The sequence below is a fragment of the Terrapene carolina genome, unplaced genomic scaffold (assembly GCF_002925995.2).
Source record: "Terrapene carolina triunguis isolate 2854851 unplaced genomic scaffold, T_m_triunguis-2.0 Scaffold210, whole genome shotgun sequence".
Taxonomy (NCBI): Eukaryota; Metazoa; Chordata; order Testudines; family Emydidae; genus Terrapene; species Terrapene triunguis.
In genome coordinates this window covers 52,825,545-52,846,318 of record NW_020664561.1, presented here as the reverse complement: position 1 = coordinate 52,846,318, position 20,774 = coordinate 52,825,545, and the positions used below count along the sequence as shown (strand labels likewise).

General features: G+C 39.7%; 1 protein-coding gene across 1 annotated transcript in view; it reads right to left on the bottom strand.

Annotated features, from left to right (window-relative positions):
* Positions 1 to 19,340, bottom strand: part of LOC113407221 (TM2 domain-containing protein 1-like) — a 37,096-nt gene extending 17,756 nt beyond the window's left edge. The window contains exons 1-4 of the mRNA XM_026655439.2: positions 19,183 to 19,340; positions 16,816 to 16,889; positions 13,612 to 13,720; positions 9,004 to 9,095 (exon numbers count right to left, since the gene is read on the bottom strand). Coding sequence (XP_026511224.1) covers positions 9,004 to 9,095; positions 13,612 to 13,720; positions 16,816 to 16,889; positions 19,183 to 19,340 — 433 coding nt within the window. The remainder of the gene's footprint in view (positions 1 to 9,003; positions 9,096 to 13,611; positions 13,721 to 16,815; positions 16,890 to 19,182) is intronic.
* Positions 19,341 to 20,774: the final 1,434 nt, after the last annotated feature.

The following is a 20,774-nucleotide window of genomic DNA, read 5'->3' as shown; positions in this document are numbered from 1 at the left end:
CATACTAATTAGACTTTGGAAACAGCTGCTGCATTACATGCTGGGTTTGAATATTGTTCTCATTGCTAGTGTATACAATACTAATCTTTAAGGGGTTGCCAACACCGTAGATACTTTTCTAGGAACTTTAATGTATTCATTCTAAATGCAGTGGAATATGTCTGTAAGTGACTAACAAATGATTGTTTCATTGAGATTATTTTCCATTAAAGGTCAGGCAGAACTGTAATAAAATGTGGAGATACTTAGAGGCTGTCTTTAGAAGCAGAAGGCTGCCTTAAATAGTTTATTGTTCAGATTTCATTGTATGTGAACACTGTAAAAATTTCAAAAGCATCAAAGTGACTTAAGAAGCTTAAACCCCAAGGACTTTCAATGAAGCTTAAGGGGCTAAGTTACTTTTGAAAACGAGTGTCAGTCTCCTAAGTCACTTAGGCTTGTCAGAAAATTTTATCCAAGATTAGAAAGTGTGAAAAGGAATGTTTGTCTTTAACTAGGTCAAGTTAATTGTAGGATATTGTATGGGGAGAACTGTGCTGTCTTTAGCAGGGAATACAAGTTTATACCTGTGTGTAAAATGCACAGCACACTTTGGATGCAACAGAAATCAACATGCTGGAAATACAGGATACACAGAGATAGCTATATTGTTAACAAAGTTGAAAAATGGAGACCTAATAATGAGTATGTGACTCTTGACCAAGAGGAAGAAAAACTGTTAGCAGGACGGCCTTCCAATGGACCAAAAATAATTTCGCTATGACACTATAATATGAAATGGTGTCAATCAATGAAGCCCACAAGTCATGTTATATATACAAAATTATAAATACATAAATGTTTAAAACAAATTGTTCTCAGTGGTTGGTATCTGGGACTTGCAGCAGCCAAGCATTTTAAGCTTTGCCATCAGTATTGGCTGTAGTGTCAAAAAACATAAGGGCAACAGCCAGCAAAACAAATGCCAGCAACAGGGGACAACAGTGCTGAGCTAGGACTAAAATGATGCATGCCAATTTCTCTGGTAAATACTAGAGTACCAAATTTATTATCTTTGCAACTGGAGCATTCCCCACCCAAAGTATTCATGGATAACTCTCCCATCTTTTGTCATGCTCTCAATACATATTCTGAACCCCACTGGAAGTTGGCATTTTAGGGACCCAACAAGCCACTTTCACCCCACCATCTGTACTGGTGTCAGAAGCAGAGACAGTAGCTCCAAGTGTGTAAGCACTTTATGTATGGAATTAGCTGCAAGATTTTATCATTCTAGTCACTTTCATTCTCCATTATTGGTTGTAGAAACACTTATTGAGCCCAATTTTTGCTCTGGGGAGTATGGGGAGGAAATGCAGGAAAGGAAGCAAAGACAGAAAGGAGGAAGAAAAAATAAACGAACAGTGGAAGTGACCAAATAATTGTAAGAGTAGAGGGGGAAAAAACAGGCCATTATATCACAAAAATTGTGGGTTATTTAAATTTAAGGGGAGGAACTCCAAACCCGTCTTCCATGTAACAAACGAACTTTTTCATCTGTATTCAGTAGTTTGGATGAACCAATGCTCCCTCTAAACACAGCAGAGGGAAGTATATGTCTGCAAGAGTGTTTGTAATTTTCACCACATTTCTGCAAAATATTTCAGCACTATTTACTCTTTAGTTCTGCTTCTGTCAGGGAATGGATGATCCCAAATAAACTGACTGTTGACAAGCAAGCCATTGTATTGATTTTATATAAAAAATGCTGCAACCCCACTGCCCATCCCCCAACCATATTCTGAATATCAACAATGACACTTGGTAAAGGATTAGAATTTTGCAACAACCCATTCACTAATCAAACTTCAGACTTTCTACAGGAACAACTATCGTGGCTATAGGTCTTGATGCTTTAAGGGTTTGAGCCTTTGATTATTGAAGTAAAAAAGCCTGGGAACTTATAGTTAAATCCATCCTAAGTGAGGAAAAGATATCAGAAAAATTAGGGTGGATGTCTTTGGAGCTAAAAATCCTGAATTACAGTTTTTAAAAATGACTACCATAAAGCACAAGGGTAATTGAATTTTCGTGAACCTGAGAAATTTTGGGGATTATTGCCCTTCTGGATAATGTAAGATGCTCAAGGCTCTTGGAAGATATGCAATGCCAGCCACGTGTCGACTGGAATCAACCTTCAGCCCGTGCTGAGGGCACCTGGGATCTGGTTCCATAGCTCAGGGGTTAGAGCATTGGACTTGTAAACCAGGGCTCACAAGTGCAAACCTCACTGGGGCCTGAGCAGCAGTTTCTAGCTGGGCCTGTTGTCCCACCTCTCAAATTGCAAGTGTAGATTTAATATGGATTATACTAATGTGTAGAAGAGGAGAAAGTATTTTATCTGGAGACTAAAAAGAAATCTAAGACTGAAACAGGACTACACTTATTTCCTTTACAAGTGAATAGTGTTACTTATTTGTAGCTATAAATTAATTTTTTTAATCCACATATTGCAAGAAATAAGAGCATATGGGGGAGGGGGGAAGTGCTCTATGAGTTTCAGAACATCTTGTAAGCAAAGCACCTGAAGAACACTGGAATTGCCATACATGATCAGACTAGTCCAGTAGCCTAACAGTGGCTAACACCAACGGCTTCAGAAAAAGGTGCAAGATGCCCTACAGAGAAAGTCTCTTCCTAACACAATTGGTTAGAGATTGGCTAAAGTCCTGAAGCATAAAGGTTTACTTTCCTTCAGGGTGGATAAAAATCAATTATTTAAAAAAAATTATCGGATTTTTTAAATTTAAATCAGATTTTTTTTTATAAAATGCTTTTTGAGGAAAAAAAGATAAAGATACATTATAGCTCAAAGATATCTCATCATGGAATAGGGATTATAAATTCTATAGTATGAAACAATATATTCATGTAATGTTTAAGAAAAGTTTTGTAAATGAGTTCCAATAGTTCATGGATTAGGGACCCAATTTTATGGGGTTCCAGGGGCTTCTGTATAGATTATTTAGGTTAATCTTTCTATCTACCCAGTGGGACTCAGTGCTCAGTCTAGAAGATGACATCAGAGATGCTTAGTTTTGCAGTTCTCAAACTGTGGATTTGTGTCTCCAGAGAAAACATGCTTGTTAACTGCAAAAATGTTTTCAAATAAATAAATAATATATAGAGGTGAGAAATAACAGACCTCAACCGTATTGTCCCTCTGCAAATTTGTGTACACAGAGTCAATCCCTTACCTCTCTAAAAGTGAAAGGTTTCAAAAAGTTCAATGAATAGAAGATTGTTGGGGGTGGAATAGATCTGGACAAGGAAAAGAAGTCTGGAGATAAATGTGAGAAGGGAGGGACAGGCAGTAGAAACAAAAGTGAAACTGTTTGAGCAGCATATTCCAGAAGTCTTGAGGTCTTTCTGAGTGTAGCCTTCATTGATTTGAGATCTTCCATACCATTCTCTTACTAGAAGGGAAAACCTATAATGGCAGCAGGCTGTAAAAGAGACCCAGTTTGGGAATAAGAACCATTCAAGAAATATATGTTTGCTGATGTTGTTTTAAAGGAAGTCACATCGGTGAACTGGTGGAAGTTACATAAGCACTTGGATTCAGAGACTGTTGAAGTGATAATCTCACTTTTAACAGCAGTAGCTTCTGCCATGTAGAAAGAATATTTTCTTCCTTTGGACTAATTTGTTCCAAATTGAGAAATTGTTTGGGACCTGTAAAAGCAGGAAAGCTTGTTTTTCTTTTCCAGATTATGAACAAACAGGAAAATGAAGGTGAAGACGATGGAGTTAGCTGCAGAAGCCAATGTTTTAAGTTTCTCACGTTGACCTGGCTGACATAGTCGATTTAATTTTTGTTTTGTTTTTAAAATATTTCATTTAACTATTTTAGTTAAAAACAATTTTAACAAAAACAAACCTGATTTTAAAAAACTTGAATGTTTAACTAAATTCAAAAATTCATATGCTTGTTTTGTTAAAATATTATATGTTTGCTGTTGAAGAAAAAAATCCAGAATATATAACATTGTTGGTTTAGTTAAATAAAACAATTTAAATGTCTGTCTGGTGATGTTGTCCTCCTAATACAGCATGGCAAGAAAATCCTCCAAATATTAATGATTAACCTGTTGAATTGGAGATAGTTCATCTCCCAATGACTTCAAAATATCTGCTTCAATTACCTTTGGTAAAAGAAATGACCAAACAATCATTCATTTTCTGATATAGCTGTAAAACTAATCTGAAAAGTTTTTGAAATAAATCACTTTAAAAATGTATAGCGTGTACCTTCTAAAAATGAAACCTACATCTATCTCTGAGTTCTGAAGAATATGTATTAAGGTTATAACAACCAACAAGAATGCACTTTTATGTAGAAATCCATGATTAAATCAAGTCTTTTTAAATCAAATCCACCCTGCTTTCCTTACAAAACGTTAGATGTTTCTGCTATCCATACAACTTTTTGGCTTCAATGGGTATGTCTACACTGCAATTAAAAACCCACGGCTGGCCCGCGCCAGATGACTCAGGCTCGCAGGACCTCAGAGCCCTGGCTCCTGCCGAAGCTTCTACACTGCAATTAAACACATGTTAACTAGAAACTTTTTCCCCCCGTAGAAGTAAGAGCAAAGAACCTTTGATAGCTCATTAAAAATGGAGGATTGTTGCAGGATTGCAAGATGTTTAGAAGTCTGGACAGTACGGGTGTTGTGTACTCTGTACTAACTCTTCACAATGATGTAGTCAATGCTATTCACTGCCAAAAAATAAACTTTATTTTAGACCTAAAATGTTAAGTTAGAGGTCTGGATTTTTTGATACTCATCTAAAACTGAATTACAGTATTCTCATATCTGGGAAGAGGGAGAATAAAGTTTCTGAATGAAGGCTTATGCAATTTTAGCTTGAAGCCTTGTTTGTTTGTATGGCCAAATGGAAATATGGAGGTTTACAAGTAAAGTTCAAATCCTAATTTAAATCCCAAGTGAGTCTGAGTTTGGTGGTCTCACAAACACAAAACATGAATTGGTACATATGGCACCATGGACCCCCTTGAGAACAGACTAACAAAGATGGAAATAGCAGGGAGCTTATAGCTCAGAAGAAAGGTGCATCAGCAAAGCTGCATGGGGAAGCTTTCACAATGCCCGGCTAAAGCCAATGCTTTATTTCTCCATCTTCATGAGAATTAAATTCACTCAATTAAAGAGGAAATACCTTAGAGTGAAAGCCTTTGCCATACTATTTATCTAACAACAGGAGACTATTATTTTGTGACATCCTATTTTGCCAGTTTCTTGAAGCAAGAAAAACTGGTTTATAGTCTGCCTTTGTATTGTCAGGATTTATACCATCTTGTTAAAAAATGGTATCTGTTGTATGTAGAAAGGTCAGTGAGGAAAATCGATGTGTGCTCCAGCTTTTAAAGTACCATGCAAAGCAAATGCATGTATCTTGTCTTTAAAGGCAATGTGCCAAATAAACACATTTACAAAGTAGTAAGCACTATACAGCTTCATATAAGGATAGTCTATGAATGACAGTTTTTTCAAAATATGAATTCAACAACAATATATATTGTGGTAAAAGAAGAAAAACAACAACTAATTTTTAAGGTAACCTGCTGCTTTGCAGGTCAGCTCCTAAACGTAATTTGCAGGAATTTAATATTTAAGAGGTTTCTTGTTTGACAAAGCACAAGAATTCTCTACAAGAAGTTGTGTGATTAGTTACCAGTATTCTTTTTGCTTCATTCCTCTCCATCCTTTCAGAGGGAACAGCTTCCAAGCTTTATAAGAGCTTATCTTGCAAATATTTTAATTGTGGCTAATATCTGTGTACTATATTTCAGGTCCGATTGGTAATTTAAGTGTAATACATATAAGAATTCAAAGCCAAGGTTTCAGACATCTGCATTAAAAGTAGTGCACATCCTTATTCTAAGTCCAACTGATAAAATAAGAAAATATTTGTATTTTGAAACATTTGTTTTACAGAAAGTGGGCATCTAGAGTTATCAATTGCCTCTAAAAAAAAAAAAAAGGATCTTAGAAGATCTAATGTTTTTATGCAAATATAAATATGCAAAATAAAAATGTGCTAATTATTGCATGTCAGAAAAAAAGGCCACAGAGGTTAACACAGAATTATCCATCAGAACAGAGAGCATTATTAGAAAAACATCACTTCATATTTAGCAGACAGAAACTCAAAGATCCCAGTTGAAGCAGTACTAGTGTACTTAGCTTCACCAGTCCATTACATCATGCAATCTAGAGCTATACAAAAAAGGCAACTGTTTGTAACATACTGAGAAACTAATGAAGCTTAGACAGAGAGTTTCTTACAATATAGTGAAGGTAATTCTAGCAGAATAGGATTTATGTGTACCTTAAAAAGCCATCATCATTTTCTTCATCCTGTGGATAAATCTGGCAAACACTATCTGAGGTAATTTTTATCACTGTGGGAAGTCCTATTAAAGCCAATAGCTTCAAACAGAATTAACAATAGTAAGCACTATCCTGAGTGGTAAGTGTTTGCAGGATCAGGTCCCATATTCTGTTCATGTTTACTTGTTTTTGTACATATAAGATTAGGATCTGGTCATGCAGATTTAGATATGACACACTTATCTAGACATGTTTAGATACATGTCCAGAAATCTATAGGTTATTTCTAGTACTTCGTTTTCAAAACCAGTGGAAAGCAATCTGTAAATACCTTGAGAATCTTCAAAAAAGTTAGAAACAAGCAATTTAAAAATAACCTGAAATGACTGCAAGAGTGAAACTCTTACAATAGATTTTCTAAAATCAGTATCTTAACTAATTTCATCTAAAAGGTGGCAACTTTTTTGGTTGGGAATTTAAATATCTTAGTGGAAAGCACAACAATCAAATAGACAGTTTACATATTAGTAATTTTCATAGAAATAAAAAGAATTATGACAATGTATTTTGAAATAGAAAATATTACCTGAAATTGAAGATCACTACAGTTATTAATTTAAAATGTTACATATCCAGAACGGTTAATACAACATATTCAGTAAGATTTAAGGAAATGATCAGCTAAGACGTTGTAGAAAGTCATACATTCTCTTAAACGTAGACATGGGGAAATTCACACCAGATATTCCATCTTAACTTTGACCCTCAAGACATAGCTTATATAGCATTATATTGTGCAAGTTCCACAAAGACATTTAACTCATTTCAGCACACACATCGCTAATGTATAGTAACAGACTTACATTGAACTACAAGAATATATATCAAGTTCTATTTCACACACATTCTAATTGCAGAACATTAATTATATTATTCAGACACTAAGCACTGTTTTGAATTTAAAATGGGTATTTAGATAAGACATTATTATGGTTACAGGGCTAGCAGCACTTTTGCCTTTTCTGGACTCCTACAGGTAACAGGTCCCATGCCTATATGTCTCCTAGGGTGGAGTTCTGCAGTTCTTGGACGCTTAGGGTGCTGTAGCCCAAGGCCCAAACTGTGTATCAACAATGCTTTCCCAGCAGGTCCAAATGGGTTTGGCACCTGCGGTTCTTCCTTTCAGGACTCTGTGGCCAGTGGTATTCAGTGACCAAAAAGCCTACTTAAAATTAAAATATTTGTTTATTTTAATAGTAGGAATAAAGCATTTTAAAATAGCCTACAAACACATCTACCTTACCCAAAGGCTTAATATCCCCTGATGGCCTAAATTCTTCCAACTCCTTAGCAGGTCCTGTGTGTCAGTCTGTTCTCCCCAATGGCTCCCCAATAGCTACTGCCCTCCTCATGAAAGTCTTCCTTTTAAACTCTGTCTTTTGATCTCCTGGTTCCCAGGCCTTTTCCTATCCAGCACTGTCTCTTAACAGCCCTTGAGCGTTGAGAGAAAGTGGCTTATCTTGAACAATTCTTTTCTTTTCTGCTGGTTTTCCTTCTAGCTCCCTACTGAAATCAACCAATATATTCACACAGAAAGCATCCCAACAACCAGGTCAGCATAAACAATATTCATAAATTACAGAGCAGCTCCATTTCTGTCACACACATCTTCCTACAGTATATCTTCTACTATATAAAATATGTAATACTTAGAATACCCATAACTGATTCATAGCCTTTATACAACTGATTTCCTACACCGTGCTATAAGTTATATAAATTGTTAACCTGTACTGTGTGAAAGTAAATAAGGCATCAGTTAAGATTATTATTGGAAAGTTTACTGCGACTTTTCAGAGCTGTTTTTTTTAAGTGACTGCACAGAATTGAAGAACATTTATTATTATAACTGATATTTCTTGGGTTTTGACAGCTGAATTTTCTCAGTATACATTTTTGTAATGAGAATATTACTTACTGAAACAACTTAAAATCATTACACTACTCTGATCACCTTTTTAGTCACAGGCACTTCGACTGTTACCCAGGGATCCCCATCATGAAGGACAAAAGAGCGGAGGCCACATTGACTCTCTCAACAGCATTGTCCAAAGTCAGTCTTGGGGTAGGCAAGCTCAATTCCCATAATTAATGCTTAACCATAACATATATTTTCTCATCAACAGATCTCAAACAATTCCACAACAGAGGGAATAAGGCTCAGAAAGGTTAAGTGATTAGCGCAAATTCATACAATAGACGGGCAGCAAAGCTGAGATCAGAACATAGGCTTGCTGACTGTCAATCACATGCCCTATCCCCTGAACTACAGCACCCTCCCCTTTGTCACTACTAAGTTCAAGAGGAGTTATGTCCACTTAAATCAGGTCGGGATTTGGCCACAGAGCCATTCTAAACAGCGAAAACATGGACATGGTTCATTGCAAAAGGCTTTGCTTTTAAAGTGAGATGAGTACACTAGTTAGTGGATTTGAAAACACTGAGAATCAGAAGTCAGTAGTTAAGACATAAGTATGCGTGTAAACTGGAGTCATATAGAATTTACGTTTTATTATTTAAAATCAAAACAAGAAAAAAAACTCACCTAAGGCAGGATACCCAAGATAAAATCTATCTGCTCCCAACCATCCAAGAAATAAAGACAGAGCCACTGCCACTTTGTATGAGTAACCATTTCTGCCAAAAGACACAAGTAAAGATGACTGTGGTTGAAACAAGATATTAAGTTGTGTATATTCTGAATAATTAAATTAGAAATGACAGTCAATTGCCTATTAAGTTTCCTTTTATGAAAGAGAAGACTTGTGTTGTTTAGCTTACACAATTTTAACTTAGTCTTCAATAATTCAACATTAAAAAACTAGTATAATACTATTATCTGTGTAGACATCCACTGTAACATGGACCTCAAGAGTGTACTTGGGCTCCAGCAGAATTTCCATCCTTTTTCTTAAGGTGGATTATCATTCTCGTTCAAACAAGACATGAGCCAGCTGTTGACACAATCCTAAGTTTCTAGAGTATTTTCCTATCCACTTGTGCATTCTGGGGCACAATTGATTGAAAAGCCCCAGAGTTGCACCAAATGCGCCTGGTAGGGTCAGTTCCAGGGCCAAACAGTGAAACAGGAAGCAGGGCCGGCTCCAGCTTTTTTGCTGCCCCAAGCGGCGAAGAAAAAAAAAAAAGCAGCGATCGGCGGCACTTTGGCAGCTGCTCTACCAAGCCGCTTCGTTCTTCGGCGGCCGGTCCTTCCCTCCAAGGGACTGAGGGACCCTCCGTAGACCTGGATGTGCCACCCCCTTCCATGGGCCGCCCCAAGCACCTGCTTGCTGCGCTGGTGCCGGCCCTGACAGGAAGTGTACTGGGCCAGATGAGGTATCAGCTAAGGTAGGCATTCATCAATGAGATTTGGGGAAGAAGTCAGCACTGGCCCATTGGTGAAAGTTGTGGGAGCAGCCTCGGATGAGGAAAGGGTCAGATAAGAAAGGAGAAGTATTTAAGATAAGGATACATTTATTTTTAGATTAATCTATCACAAATGAACAAAAGTTGGCTGCACAAAAATGTACTGCTAGCAAAAGATGTCAAAATTACAGCCCTAAAGATGGAGGAAGCCCTTTAGTTATTCACACAGATATGGCACAAGCAGAAGTGAAAGGCTCCCTGGACTCTCTTCTGAGATTGCCAAAAAGAGTGCTACCTAGTATCAACTGTTGTAGTGATGTGGACATGCCCATTGGTAGCTTTCAGTCACTTTTGAAGTGAGCTTAGTGCTAATCAGTGAACCTAGAGATGCTATTCCTCTTAACAATCCCAGAGCCATCCATTGCCACGTTAGCGAAGAACCAGCCTTGGAAAGGGGCAACAGAACCAAGTGTCATTAGAACCTTAAAATATGCAACAATTCACTATTCTGACACTTGCATGGCTAAGTATCAGCAATTAGTGAAAGTGGCCAAAATAAAGTCTTCAACACATACTTGAATAAAAATATTCATGTTCTCAAAGGCAGTGGCCAAGAAGGGATGCAAACGCCTTTAATAAATATTTACATTTTTGCTTATTATCTGGCTTTAATGACCCCACTACTGAGATCTTTACTCCTTCCACATCCACATTCCCCTCCTACTTCACATTCAAAAAACTTCCCTTCTGTTATCCTCTTCCGTCCATAATGAGCAAGTTCTGTTTTTAAAGATCACACCATTTGGTTTGATCTTCTAGTGCCTTTTATCAGTTCTCCAAAGACTTACGTCCATGTTTCCCATTTCCCAAGTAATTCCATTGACTCTAACAGAACTCATAGTGCCTAAAATTAAGCATGTGCAGGGCCTACATACATTATGCAGAAAAGAACATGCCATGCCAATTTAGAGCACTCCTGGATTTGGAAACAACCCTTTCATATGGGAGCAATCAAGGAAAGACTCCCAATCTTTCTTGGTGGAGCACTCTAATGCAGAGTCCACAAGCTTTTCTTTGAGATACTATGGAAGTCACTTGTTCAAAGTATGCCTGTTTACATACACACACCAAGCAGCTGTATGAACTTTATTCAACAGCAACACAGAGATAGCTTTATCTAGTGGACTGACATACTGTTGAGACTCTAGCTCTGAGTTCTAATAATTGATCTGCTACTTAAGGTTTGTCTACAGGGTGCTTTAGTCTGTACCAGAGGGGTGTAAAATTTTAGCCCATTCTAGCATATCATACACTAACTGGCCTGTGTGAACCCTGCTGGCATGCACTAAAAATTCCCTAGTGCATATTCATGTAGTACTGTTTGAAATGGGACTAGATTAATAGACCCTATTGAACTTTTAGTGCATTCCAGCAATGTCACACAGGCCAGTTAGTGGACAACATGCTAGTGTGGACTAAAATTTACATCACTCTTGTGCAGACTAAAACACCGTATAGACAAGTCCTAAATTGTGGACTTGAGCAAGGCACAACCTCTGGTTCTCCACCATCCCATTTTTAAGGTATAACAATACTTAACTGCTTCAGAGAACTCACTGATGTTTGCACAATTTGAAAGTGACAGATGTTATATAAATATCAATATGAGAATTCCATCACTTTAAAAAGTTATTTCTGAATACAATTTTCTTGTTTTAAATTCCGTTCACTTCTTTCTAGTAGAGGACAGTCAAGTTCTCCAACAAAACTCAAATGAGGCACTGAAAAAGCTCAGAAAAGCACCTGGAGTGATGGTTAGGTTTACTGTTGTAATATCAAATACCTGTGTAGAATAATGTTACCATGACTTAAGGGATAAAAATGGCCTTATAACAGACTGGTAATGGTTTTAACTATGCAGATATTCATTATAACTACCTCTATATAGACTTGACAACTTGTTACACCTATGAAAGTTGGGAATATTAAGGAATTTACCCTTCCTAGAAATGACAGCACACTACATGCTTTGTGACATTTTTCAAGAGTGCATGCAAAACTCTGCCTGTAGCCACAGCTGAAATTTACAAGAGTTTTAAACAACTCAGCTAAAAGCTGCTTTCCTGTATAAATAGTCATGGGAATGGTGAAGCCAGGGAAATTCTTTTAAGTAATCATGGGAAGAAAACTGCTTTTAGTGCCTAACTGAGAAGTAGCACAGGAGGACTGTTCCAATTTCATTTCTTGAATTTTTAGTTCTCAGTTGTGAACCCAATAAAAATTTAACAAGCACAATACTGGAAATAATATTAATTCAGAAAAATCTAACAAGGGGAAAACCACCCTAGGAATTGCTTTATATTCCAATTAGGGAGGAGGGGAGAAAATTCTACTGCATTAGGCTAGATTTCATCTTGTTCTCCGGCTTCCATCACAGATGTGGCAGAGAGCAATAATTCTGATAGAAAGTGGTGGTCACAATTAACTAAGCTAGCAGTTTACTGTGGCTTGCTAAAATAATATGTTGGCCTTCGGTGTGTTGAGTTTAGACTGTCCAGCAAAATAAGTATAGAGAAATTAGTGGTGGAACTGGACTGAGCTACACTACACTAACATTTCACAAGAAGGTGGCTGAGATAAGCAAACTGATGAATAATAAGAATATCAAGTTAGCGGGAACTGGTTTTCCCACTAGTGATGTAGGCAAAGTTCAGCTAGGATTGCTGGAGCTACGATTTCCTAAGATTCTGCAGCTGGACAACAAAAAAGACCAACTTTATAAAGAAAAGTCCTCCGGGATTGCAGTAAAGAGGAGAAACAAAGAACATTGATAAGTGTACTGTCATCTTTAGTGTTCAATATTGAAGAGTAAAAATAATAATTGCAGTGCTTAGAACGAATCCAGACAACACTCTGCACGGTTCACAATCTGTATGTAGAACTAAGTCAGTTGAGTCATCTTCACCGATCTGACGATCAGGCCCTTTAGAATGAAAAATGTGTGTTTGTAGACATCAAGTCACTCAAGAGAAGAGGTGAGAATTGGTTCCCATAAAATGGATATTTAGGACTGCTGGAACAAGGTTTCAGTCCTCCTAAAGTTCACATTTTCCATGACAAGAAGCATTTCTGTTTCAGGACAATTGTTCAGCAGAGTAGCTATTAACAGAATCAAAGGCTTACGCTATGTCTACACTGCAATCAAAGGTGTGATTTGCATCACAGGTAGGCATGCCTGCACTAGCTATAATCTATTTGGGATGCTAAAAACAGCAGTAAAGACACAGTCCCATGTACTTTAGAGTGGGCTGTACAAGCCTGCTTGGTACCCTACGGTACGCACTTACATTACTAGCTTGTGCTGAAGCCCATGCTGCGGTGTCTTCACTGCTATTTACAGTGTGTTAGATAATTTAAATCTACCATGGGTATGCCTACCAGATCTGCAAATCACACCTTCGACTGCAGTATAGATACCCTCAGAAGCAATATCAAAGAAAAAAAAAATCTAGCACAGAGGTAGATTTACTTAAATAATTATACCTTTTGCCTTTAAGCAAAATAACAGCTTTGTTAGAACATCTCTCAAGTACCATGCTAGTTACCTTAACATTTGCGATGCAATGTTTCTAATAACTAATTCCTCTCATCTAATATACTGAAACAAAGTAGATTCATCTGTCTTTCCCTTTTCCCTCCTCCCTCTTGCCAACACATGCTACACCATTTAAAATTAGTAACATAAAAACTGAGGCAAACGTATAACAAAGCACAATAATTGACTTACACATTACGACATGCAATAGGTTTGTAAAATCCAACTTCCTTTCCAGTAAAGTTGTTTTCATTGCCACTGTGATCCTTACAAGTAATATTTGGTGCTGGACGACAAGGAACTGAGGACACAATGTAGATTATTTAAATTGAGCTATAACAGGCCATGCACCACGGTACACATTGAGATTCCAAAAACGCAGAGTGAAAGAAATGATAAGTTCTACCTGTCCACTGAAGTGCACACAGGCGCCAACTCCATGGGTGCGCCGGGGCTGGAGCACGACGGGAAAAAGCAGCCCCCCTACCAGAACCTCCCCCTCCCCCCCCCAGCGCCTCCTGCCCACCAGCGGGCCCTGCAGATCAGCGCCTCCCTCTCCCTCCCTATTTCCTGCTGCAGATAAGCTGTTTCGCGGTGTCAGAGGCACAGAGGAGGGGAGTGAGGGCACAGCGTGCTCAGGGAAGGGGGCGGAACTGCGTGGGGAAGGGGTGGAGCAGGGGTGGGAAGAAACAGGGTGGGGTCTTGGGGGAAGGGGTGGAGTGGGGGCGGGGCCTGGGCGGAGCACCCCCTAGCAGATTAGGAATTCGGTGTGTATGGAAGTGCAGACACCCAATACAATACACTGCTGGGTGTGACTGATGACTGGGTCTTTTGAACAGATACTATAACCTGTCTTGCATTAATTTCCCCCCCAGAATAAATGTTAAGCAAACACACAAATTAGATGACTCACCTAAATGTTACAATTTCTAGATCCTTAAAGTTTTCATTTTACTGTGGGAATGGCAGAAACCAGCACAGTCAACTTAAATGTTTTCTCTCTCTATGGTAAAGCATTCTAATTGCTTGAGTGCATTTTATTTGGCCAGTTTCTCCGCATCAAACTAGAGAGAAATACTGTTTTTCTTATTTTAAGTGATAACTGCTAAGGTTAAGAATTAGAAAAAGTGATGTTTCCTAAAGTTTGCAGAACCCCACCTGAGTTCACAACTTGCCACTTTCTAATGCTGAAATCAGGCATTAAGCAGGACAACATTTCAGGTCTTTTTCCTTTATTTTAATTCTGACTTTCAGTACTTGTAAATTATGTCAGCCTGACAAACCTACAGGCCATCGCCTACATTTCTCCACTAATTTCCAAACTTCACTATTGTTCCAATAGCCCCCGGGGCAAGAAGATAGTGTAGCCTTTTTTCTGAGATTGCCACTAGAAATTGGACTGGGACTAAAAACTCAGTTATTAGGCAAGTCTGGTAGGTGGATTCTGAGGCAAAGGTGGACTTTTGAATGCTATGTTAGACCCATTCTGGTTCTGCATGAATGTGTAATGGGCATTGCTCTGTGGGAAACCAAGGTTCAATTCCTACCCTGCCACAAATATCATGTGTGACCTTGGGCAAGTCACTTAAGTCTCTCAATGCCTCAGTTTCTTATCTGTAAAATGGAGATAACAGTACAACTCTATCTCACATGGGTGTTATGAAGATAAATACATTAAAGATTGGGAGGCACTCAGATACTATAGTGATGGGGGTCATATAAGTCCCGTGGGTTGGTAGGTAGATACAAAGTTGTATTTTTGTTTAAGAAACAAAGAGGTTGAAGGTGGTTTTCTGATCTACTTAAAGAACAGGCAATAATTTATTCAAATGGTAAAAGCCACAGATTATCATCCAAAATGTTGACATCACTAAGGCTCCAATCCTGCAACTCAGTGGGATTACTCATGTACTTGAAGTTAAACATCTGTGTTCACAGGATTGGTGGGGGCTAAAATGGTATTTCAGAATAGGGTCTGGAGCTTCTGGCAACCCCAATGTGATTAGATTATATGGTCACATATGGATTTAACTTTTTATTGAGATGCCACTCTGGAGGAAGAGACAACAGATGTTGCAGGGTCCATTTAGAATAAAAAGGGAGCACATAAATAGTCTGGGATTTTCTTAAAACTGCCTAGAGCTGAGCAAATAATTCACAAAGAACAATTTACTTGGTGAATTAATTTAAAATTAATTAAAATTAATACAAAAAATTAATCTGTTAACCGAATGTCTGAGCTTACAACAACTTCCTGGAGTTTCTTTGTTGTTCAAATTTACTCTGAATTAGCTGTAAATTATTCAATAACTTGTTAGTTGTGACGGGTGTCAAGCCATATAGTATTGTTTCTGTTCACTCTTATAATCAGGAGCAGGGCTTGAAGGAGCATGGACCCCCTCAGAGCAGAGAAGATAATCAGGTTTGCAGAATTTTTTATTTCCAGTTTGTTTCCTGTATACCTGGGCTCAGATCAAGAATTGTCCCTCTGCTGTAATGAGAAATCCTCTCCCCCGCCCACAATATTTAATACTATATCTGTGAATGCTCCACAGTGTAAGCCTGAAATTAGCTTTTTGTAGCCATCTGAGTTAGTAAAATTATCATTCAAATATTTCTGGAAAGTGAATGCCAGAGGCGTACAAACATAGAAAGTGTGTTCAGTTTTAAATTTGAGTGCTCCCAGAACATTTTTTGCATTATTTGCCCAGGTCTATAACTGTCATAGTTCACTACTTCACTCAGCCTGAGAATATCTTACAAGATGAACACTATTCTAAGTGAAATGAGTCACTAATTTAAGTATTTTTACTGGTGACACTCAGGTGACTACCAGATAATTTAACTCCAAAACACACATATATGTCACCTCCAGAAAAAGATAGCTTAATAACACCAAAAGTCTCCTGTAGTCGAGTGCTCTCTTAAGAAGTCATATCTGAAGAACATGAAGGTCTTCAAAGAGGTTCTATTTTGAAGTTTGTTCTTTTAGTAAATATATACTAAATCTAAGGGGGAGGGATCATTTGTTTTAATTTTTATGAAAGGTAGAAACCTAGAGATTATACATCCCAAGTCGAAGAGATCTACAGAAACCAACCAACTCCCACACCCCCAAAAAAACAAACCAACCCAAACACTAAACAAACTACTGGACTTGGCTCTGCTGATTTCTGCCAGTGTTTTAAGCATTTTATTTAACGCTCTACTGAAAACAAAATAAACCCATACAGGTTCTCTATACTTTCAATGGAACTGCATACAAAATGAATTCAGTAATAATATTGCATTACATTTCAAAATAACCAAGTTGCAGATCTATAAGGGCACGAGTTGAACACGTTCCTTGATAAATTCCTTTGATCAGAATGTATATTAGACTTCTGAAAGCCTTACCGTTTGCTGTGTGATTTGTACAATTCAGTGGTTCTTGTGTGCTATTGTCTATTTTGGGATCTTCACAAATATATGTTCAAATAATTAAGGAAAACCATTTTTTGTACCAAACTCTTAACTGTTCTGTAACTCAATGTACTACACCCTCTTCACCCACCTAGGATTTGAGAGCTCTCAGTTCAGTCAGTTTTCCTTCCCCTAGTCTCATACAGCACTGAAAATAAACAGTAAGCTACTCTCAATCTTAACTATAGCAGAGCTGTTGCTTTGCTATACAGTAACTCCTCGCTTAACGTTGTAGTTATGTTCCTGAAAAATGCGACTTTAAGCGAAATGATGTTAAGCAAATCCAATTTCCCCATAAGAATTAATGTAAATTGGGGGGGTTAGGTTCCAGGGAAATTTTTTTCACCAGACAAAAAACTATATATTATATAGATATACACACAGTATACGTTTTAAACAAACAATTTAATACTGTTCACAGCTATGATAATTGTGAAGCTTGGTTGAGGTGATGAAGTTAGAGGGTGGAAGAGGGAGGGATATTTCTCAGGGAATGCCTTGCTGCTAAATGATGAACTAGCACTCAGCTGAGCCCTCAAGGGTTAACACATTGTTGTTAACGTAGCCTCTCACACAAGGCAGCACAAACACGAGGGAGGAGAGACAGCATAGCAGACAGAGACAGACACACACTTTGTGTGTAGGAGAGAGAGATACACACTGCCCCTTTAAGTAAGCTGACCCACTCTTAAGTGCATTGTCTTTTTAAGTGAATCAGGAAGTTGAGACAGCAGCTGCCCCAAGCTCTCTATGTCTCTCTCTCCCTCCGTGTCCCCTCCCTGCTCTATATGGAGAAGGGGTAAGTGAGGAGCAGGGGGACACCCTGACATTAGCCCCCCCTCCCCTGCACAGCAAGCAGGAGTCTCTGGGAGCAGCTCCAAGGCAGAGGGCTGAACTGCCAGCAATTGATAGCCTGCAATTAATAGCCTGCTGGGCGGCTACAGCACAGGGAACTTAGGGGAGTGGGGAGCTGATAGGGGGGCTGCCGGTCGACCCTGGTTACAAGCCCCCACCAGCTAGCTGCAACGGGCTGCTCTTCTTGCAAGCAGTGGACAAAGCAGGCAGCTGCCAAATGATGTTAGAAGGGAGCATTGCACAACTTTAAACGAGCATGTTCCCTAATTGATCAGCAACATAACAATGAAACAACGTTAACCGGGACGACTTTAAGTGAGGAGTTACTGTAATACAGAAACACACTTCCCTAGGCTGCACGTTTGAATGCTGTTACCAATAACACCTGAAGGAAATATAAGTGGCTAACTCTTATAAGAAGAGTAAAAAAAACCTTCTCTATTAAAAGAGGGAAATCAAGCACCTCAAAACCAGCTTTTATTTCCTTGCTTTTTAGGATGAGTGTCAATGCACACCAGTAGTCTATCAACTGATGACTGATTCGCTGTCAAGTATTTGGTTAAAAAGAGGTTCCACCTACCAACACCACCCAACAGAATGAAAAGTGATCATTTGAAAATCATAAACTGTCACACATCTGCACCAGACTAATCCTGAACAGGGACTGAATTGTAAAACTTCCTACTTATGTTACCGAAGACTGAACTCCAAGGGCCAAATAAAGCAGGATGGGAAGTCAACTTTTCCTTGCTTACCTTCCACTTTTGATCTCCATTAATGTCAGCAATTGTCAAAAACTATCAACAATTAACTTATTGGAGGGAAAAGGTGGGAGCCAGATGTGACCCCCTTTAAACAGTCAATAGCTTCCCAACGGGAATATGTCACCCCCATATTTCTACCTACCGCAGTCTGCAGATTCAAAACTACAGGCTGATCTCTTTCCTCCCAAATGAATTATGTCCTGCAGAACCATCACCTCCGGGTGATTTGAACACTAACAAAACAAAAGGGAGACCCCTCTCCCCCCCCCCCAAAAAAAACCCCAACCACAAACCCCAGGAAAGAATCTCTCACTTCCCCTATTAACCAGCTCAGTCACTCTCCTCAGCTACTGTCACTATCCAGAGCCTCTGAAATTTCACTACTAATGGGGGCGGGAAGAAGAGACCCCCAAACCATCCCAAGCAAAGATCTTGCACCCCTCACAGAGGCTGATCTCAGCTGCGGTTACCTCAGCGTGGCCTGAAGAGCCGGGGGGGGGCATCCCATGGGATGGGGGGGAGGTAGTAACAAGCCTCGCCACACTCCCTTTGACAGGAGCACCAGGGGCTGGCCCTGGGACACAGGCGGGAGCAGCCACAGAGAGAGACACACACACACACAGACCAGGCGTCACCATGGTAACCGAGCCCCCCACCGCAGCCCCAGCCAGACTCAGGATATTGCCCCAGCCTCAGCTCGTCGCACTTGAGCGGGGGCTCCCCGCCGGCAACGCCCTCCGCGGCGACACACGCCAGCCACAGGACGCCCAGCAACCGGGCTGCCGCTTGACGCCCCCTCAGCAGCAGCAGCCGTCGCCTCGGCCAGGCAGCCATGATCATGGAAACCAAGCCGGGCCGCCGCCGCGGCCTCAGCCCTAGGCGGCCTCGCGGGGAAGGGCGGCTCAGTGTGCAGCTGGGTACTTTGCCCACATCAAAGATGGCTGCCGTGTAGTATCAATCGCGCTGAAGGCAAGCCGTGCCCTTTGCCGAGCCTCCTCTGCTTCCTCTACCGGTGGAAGTCAGGCTGCCCCTAGTCAAGATGGCTACCGCGTCCCCATTGTATTAAAGTATAGGAAGCTGGGTTGCCCTCACTCAAGACGTTCCCTCCTCTCTATGGTTAGGAAGCTCGGCTGCCGGTGCCCGAAGCGCTTTGCATTGTGGGAACATGGAAGGGTGGGCAGGCGAGTGAGCTGAGGAGTGAAGGCTGGAGGAAGAATAACAAGGGAGAGGAGAGGCTGGAGAGGGAGAAGGGGCTGGGGACAAAGGTAGGCGGAATGAGAAGGAAGGGGGCTGGGAACAGGAGGGAGATTAAGTCCATCCTCCTTCCCACAGGGATGAGCTGTCAGGCTGGCTAAGGTGCTGTGTTCCAGATGCAGTCTGGAGGTGGGTTTGAATCCACTTCTGACAACAGGCCAGGGACTAGCAGAAAGAACATGAAGTTCCCCTCACTTACAAACAGGGAGTTTTTCTCTCCATCCTTTTAATGTGCATTTCAGACACAAATATGTGGGGGTGGGGGAAAACACATACAGAGGGGAAGAGGCAGCCAGTCCCTGAAAGTTAAGAAAACCAACCAACCGGAGGGCAGGCCAAAAAAATAAACAAAAAACAAACCCACCAATGTGATTTATTATTGTTGTAGAGGTTTGTTTTTAGAATGTCATTTTTTAAAAAAGTCTCTAATTTTTGGCGGGATTGTGGATGGAGAGGAGCAAAAAGTGTATCTGCCTCATATTTTCCTCCAACCCAAACATTGCTCATTGGTGGGAGAGAAGTTCCTGGACACTGGGGGTTAATTTTAAGCAAAATCTCCAAGACTATAACAGGGTTCAAAAAAGAACTAGATAAGTTCATGGAGAATAGGTCCATCAATGGCTATTAGCCAGGATGGGCAGGGATGGTGTCCCTAGCCTCTTTTTGCCAGAAGCTGGGAATGGGCGACAGGGGATGGATCACTTGATGATTACCTGTTCTGTTCATTCCCTCTGGAGTACCTGGCATTGGCCACTGTCAGAAGACAGGATACTGGACTAGATGGACCTTTGGTTTGACCCAGTATGGCCATTTTACCAGGACAAATAAAATGCAGCTAGACATTTTAGTGCTATGGCAGGTCATGGAAGGTTATAATTGGTTCTAACTGACACACCCACAAGGTACAACATTTTTTTCCTACAGCCAAGTATTATACAAAAAGGTATAAACATTTGTTCTACTTTTCAAAATGTCAAAGAAAAAACTAATGATTCTTATTGATCACTATAAATGACAAAC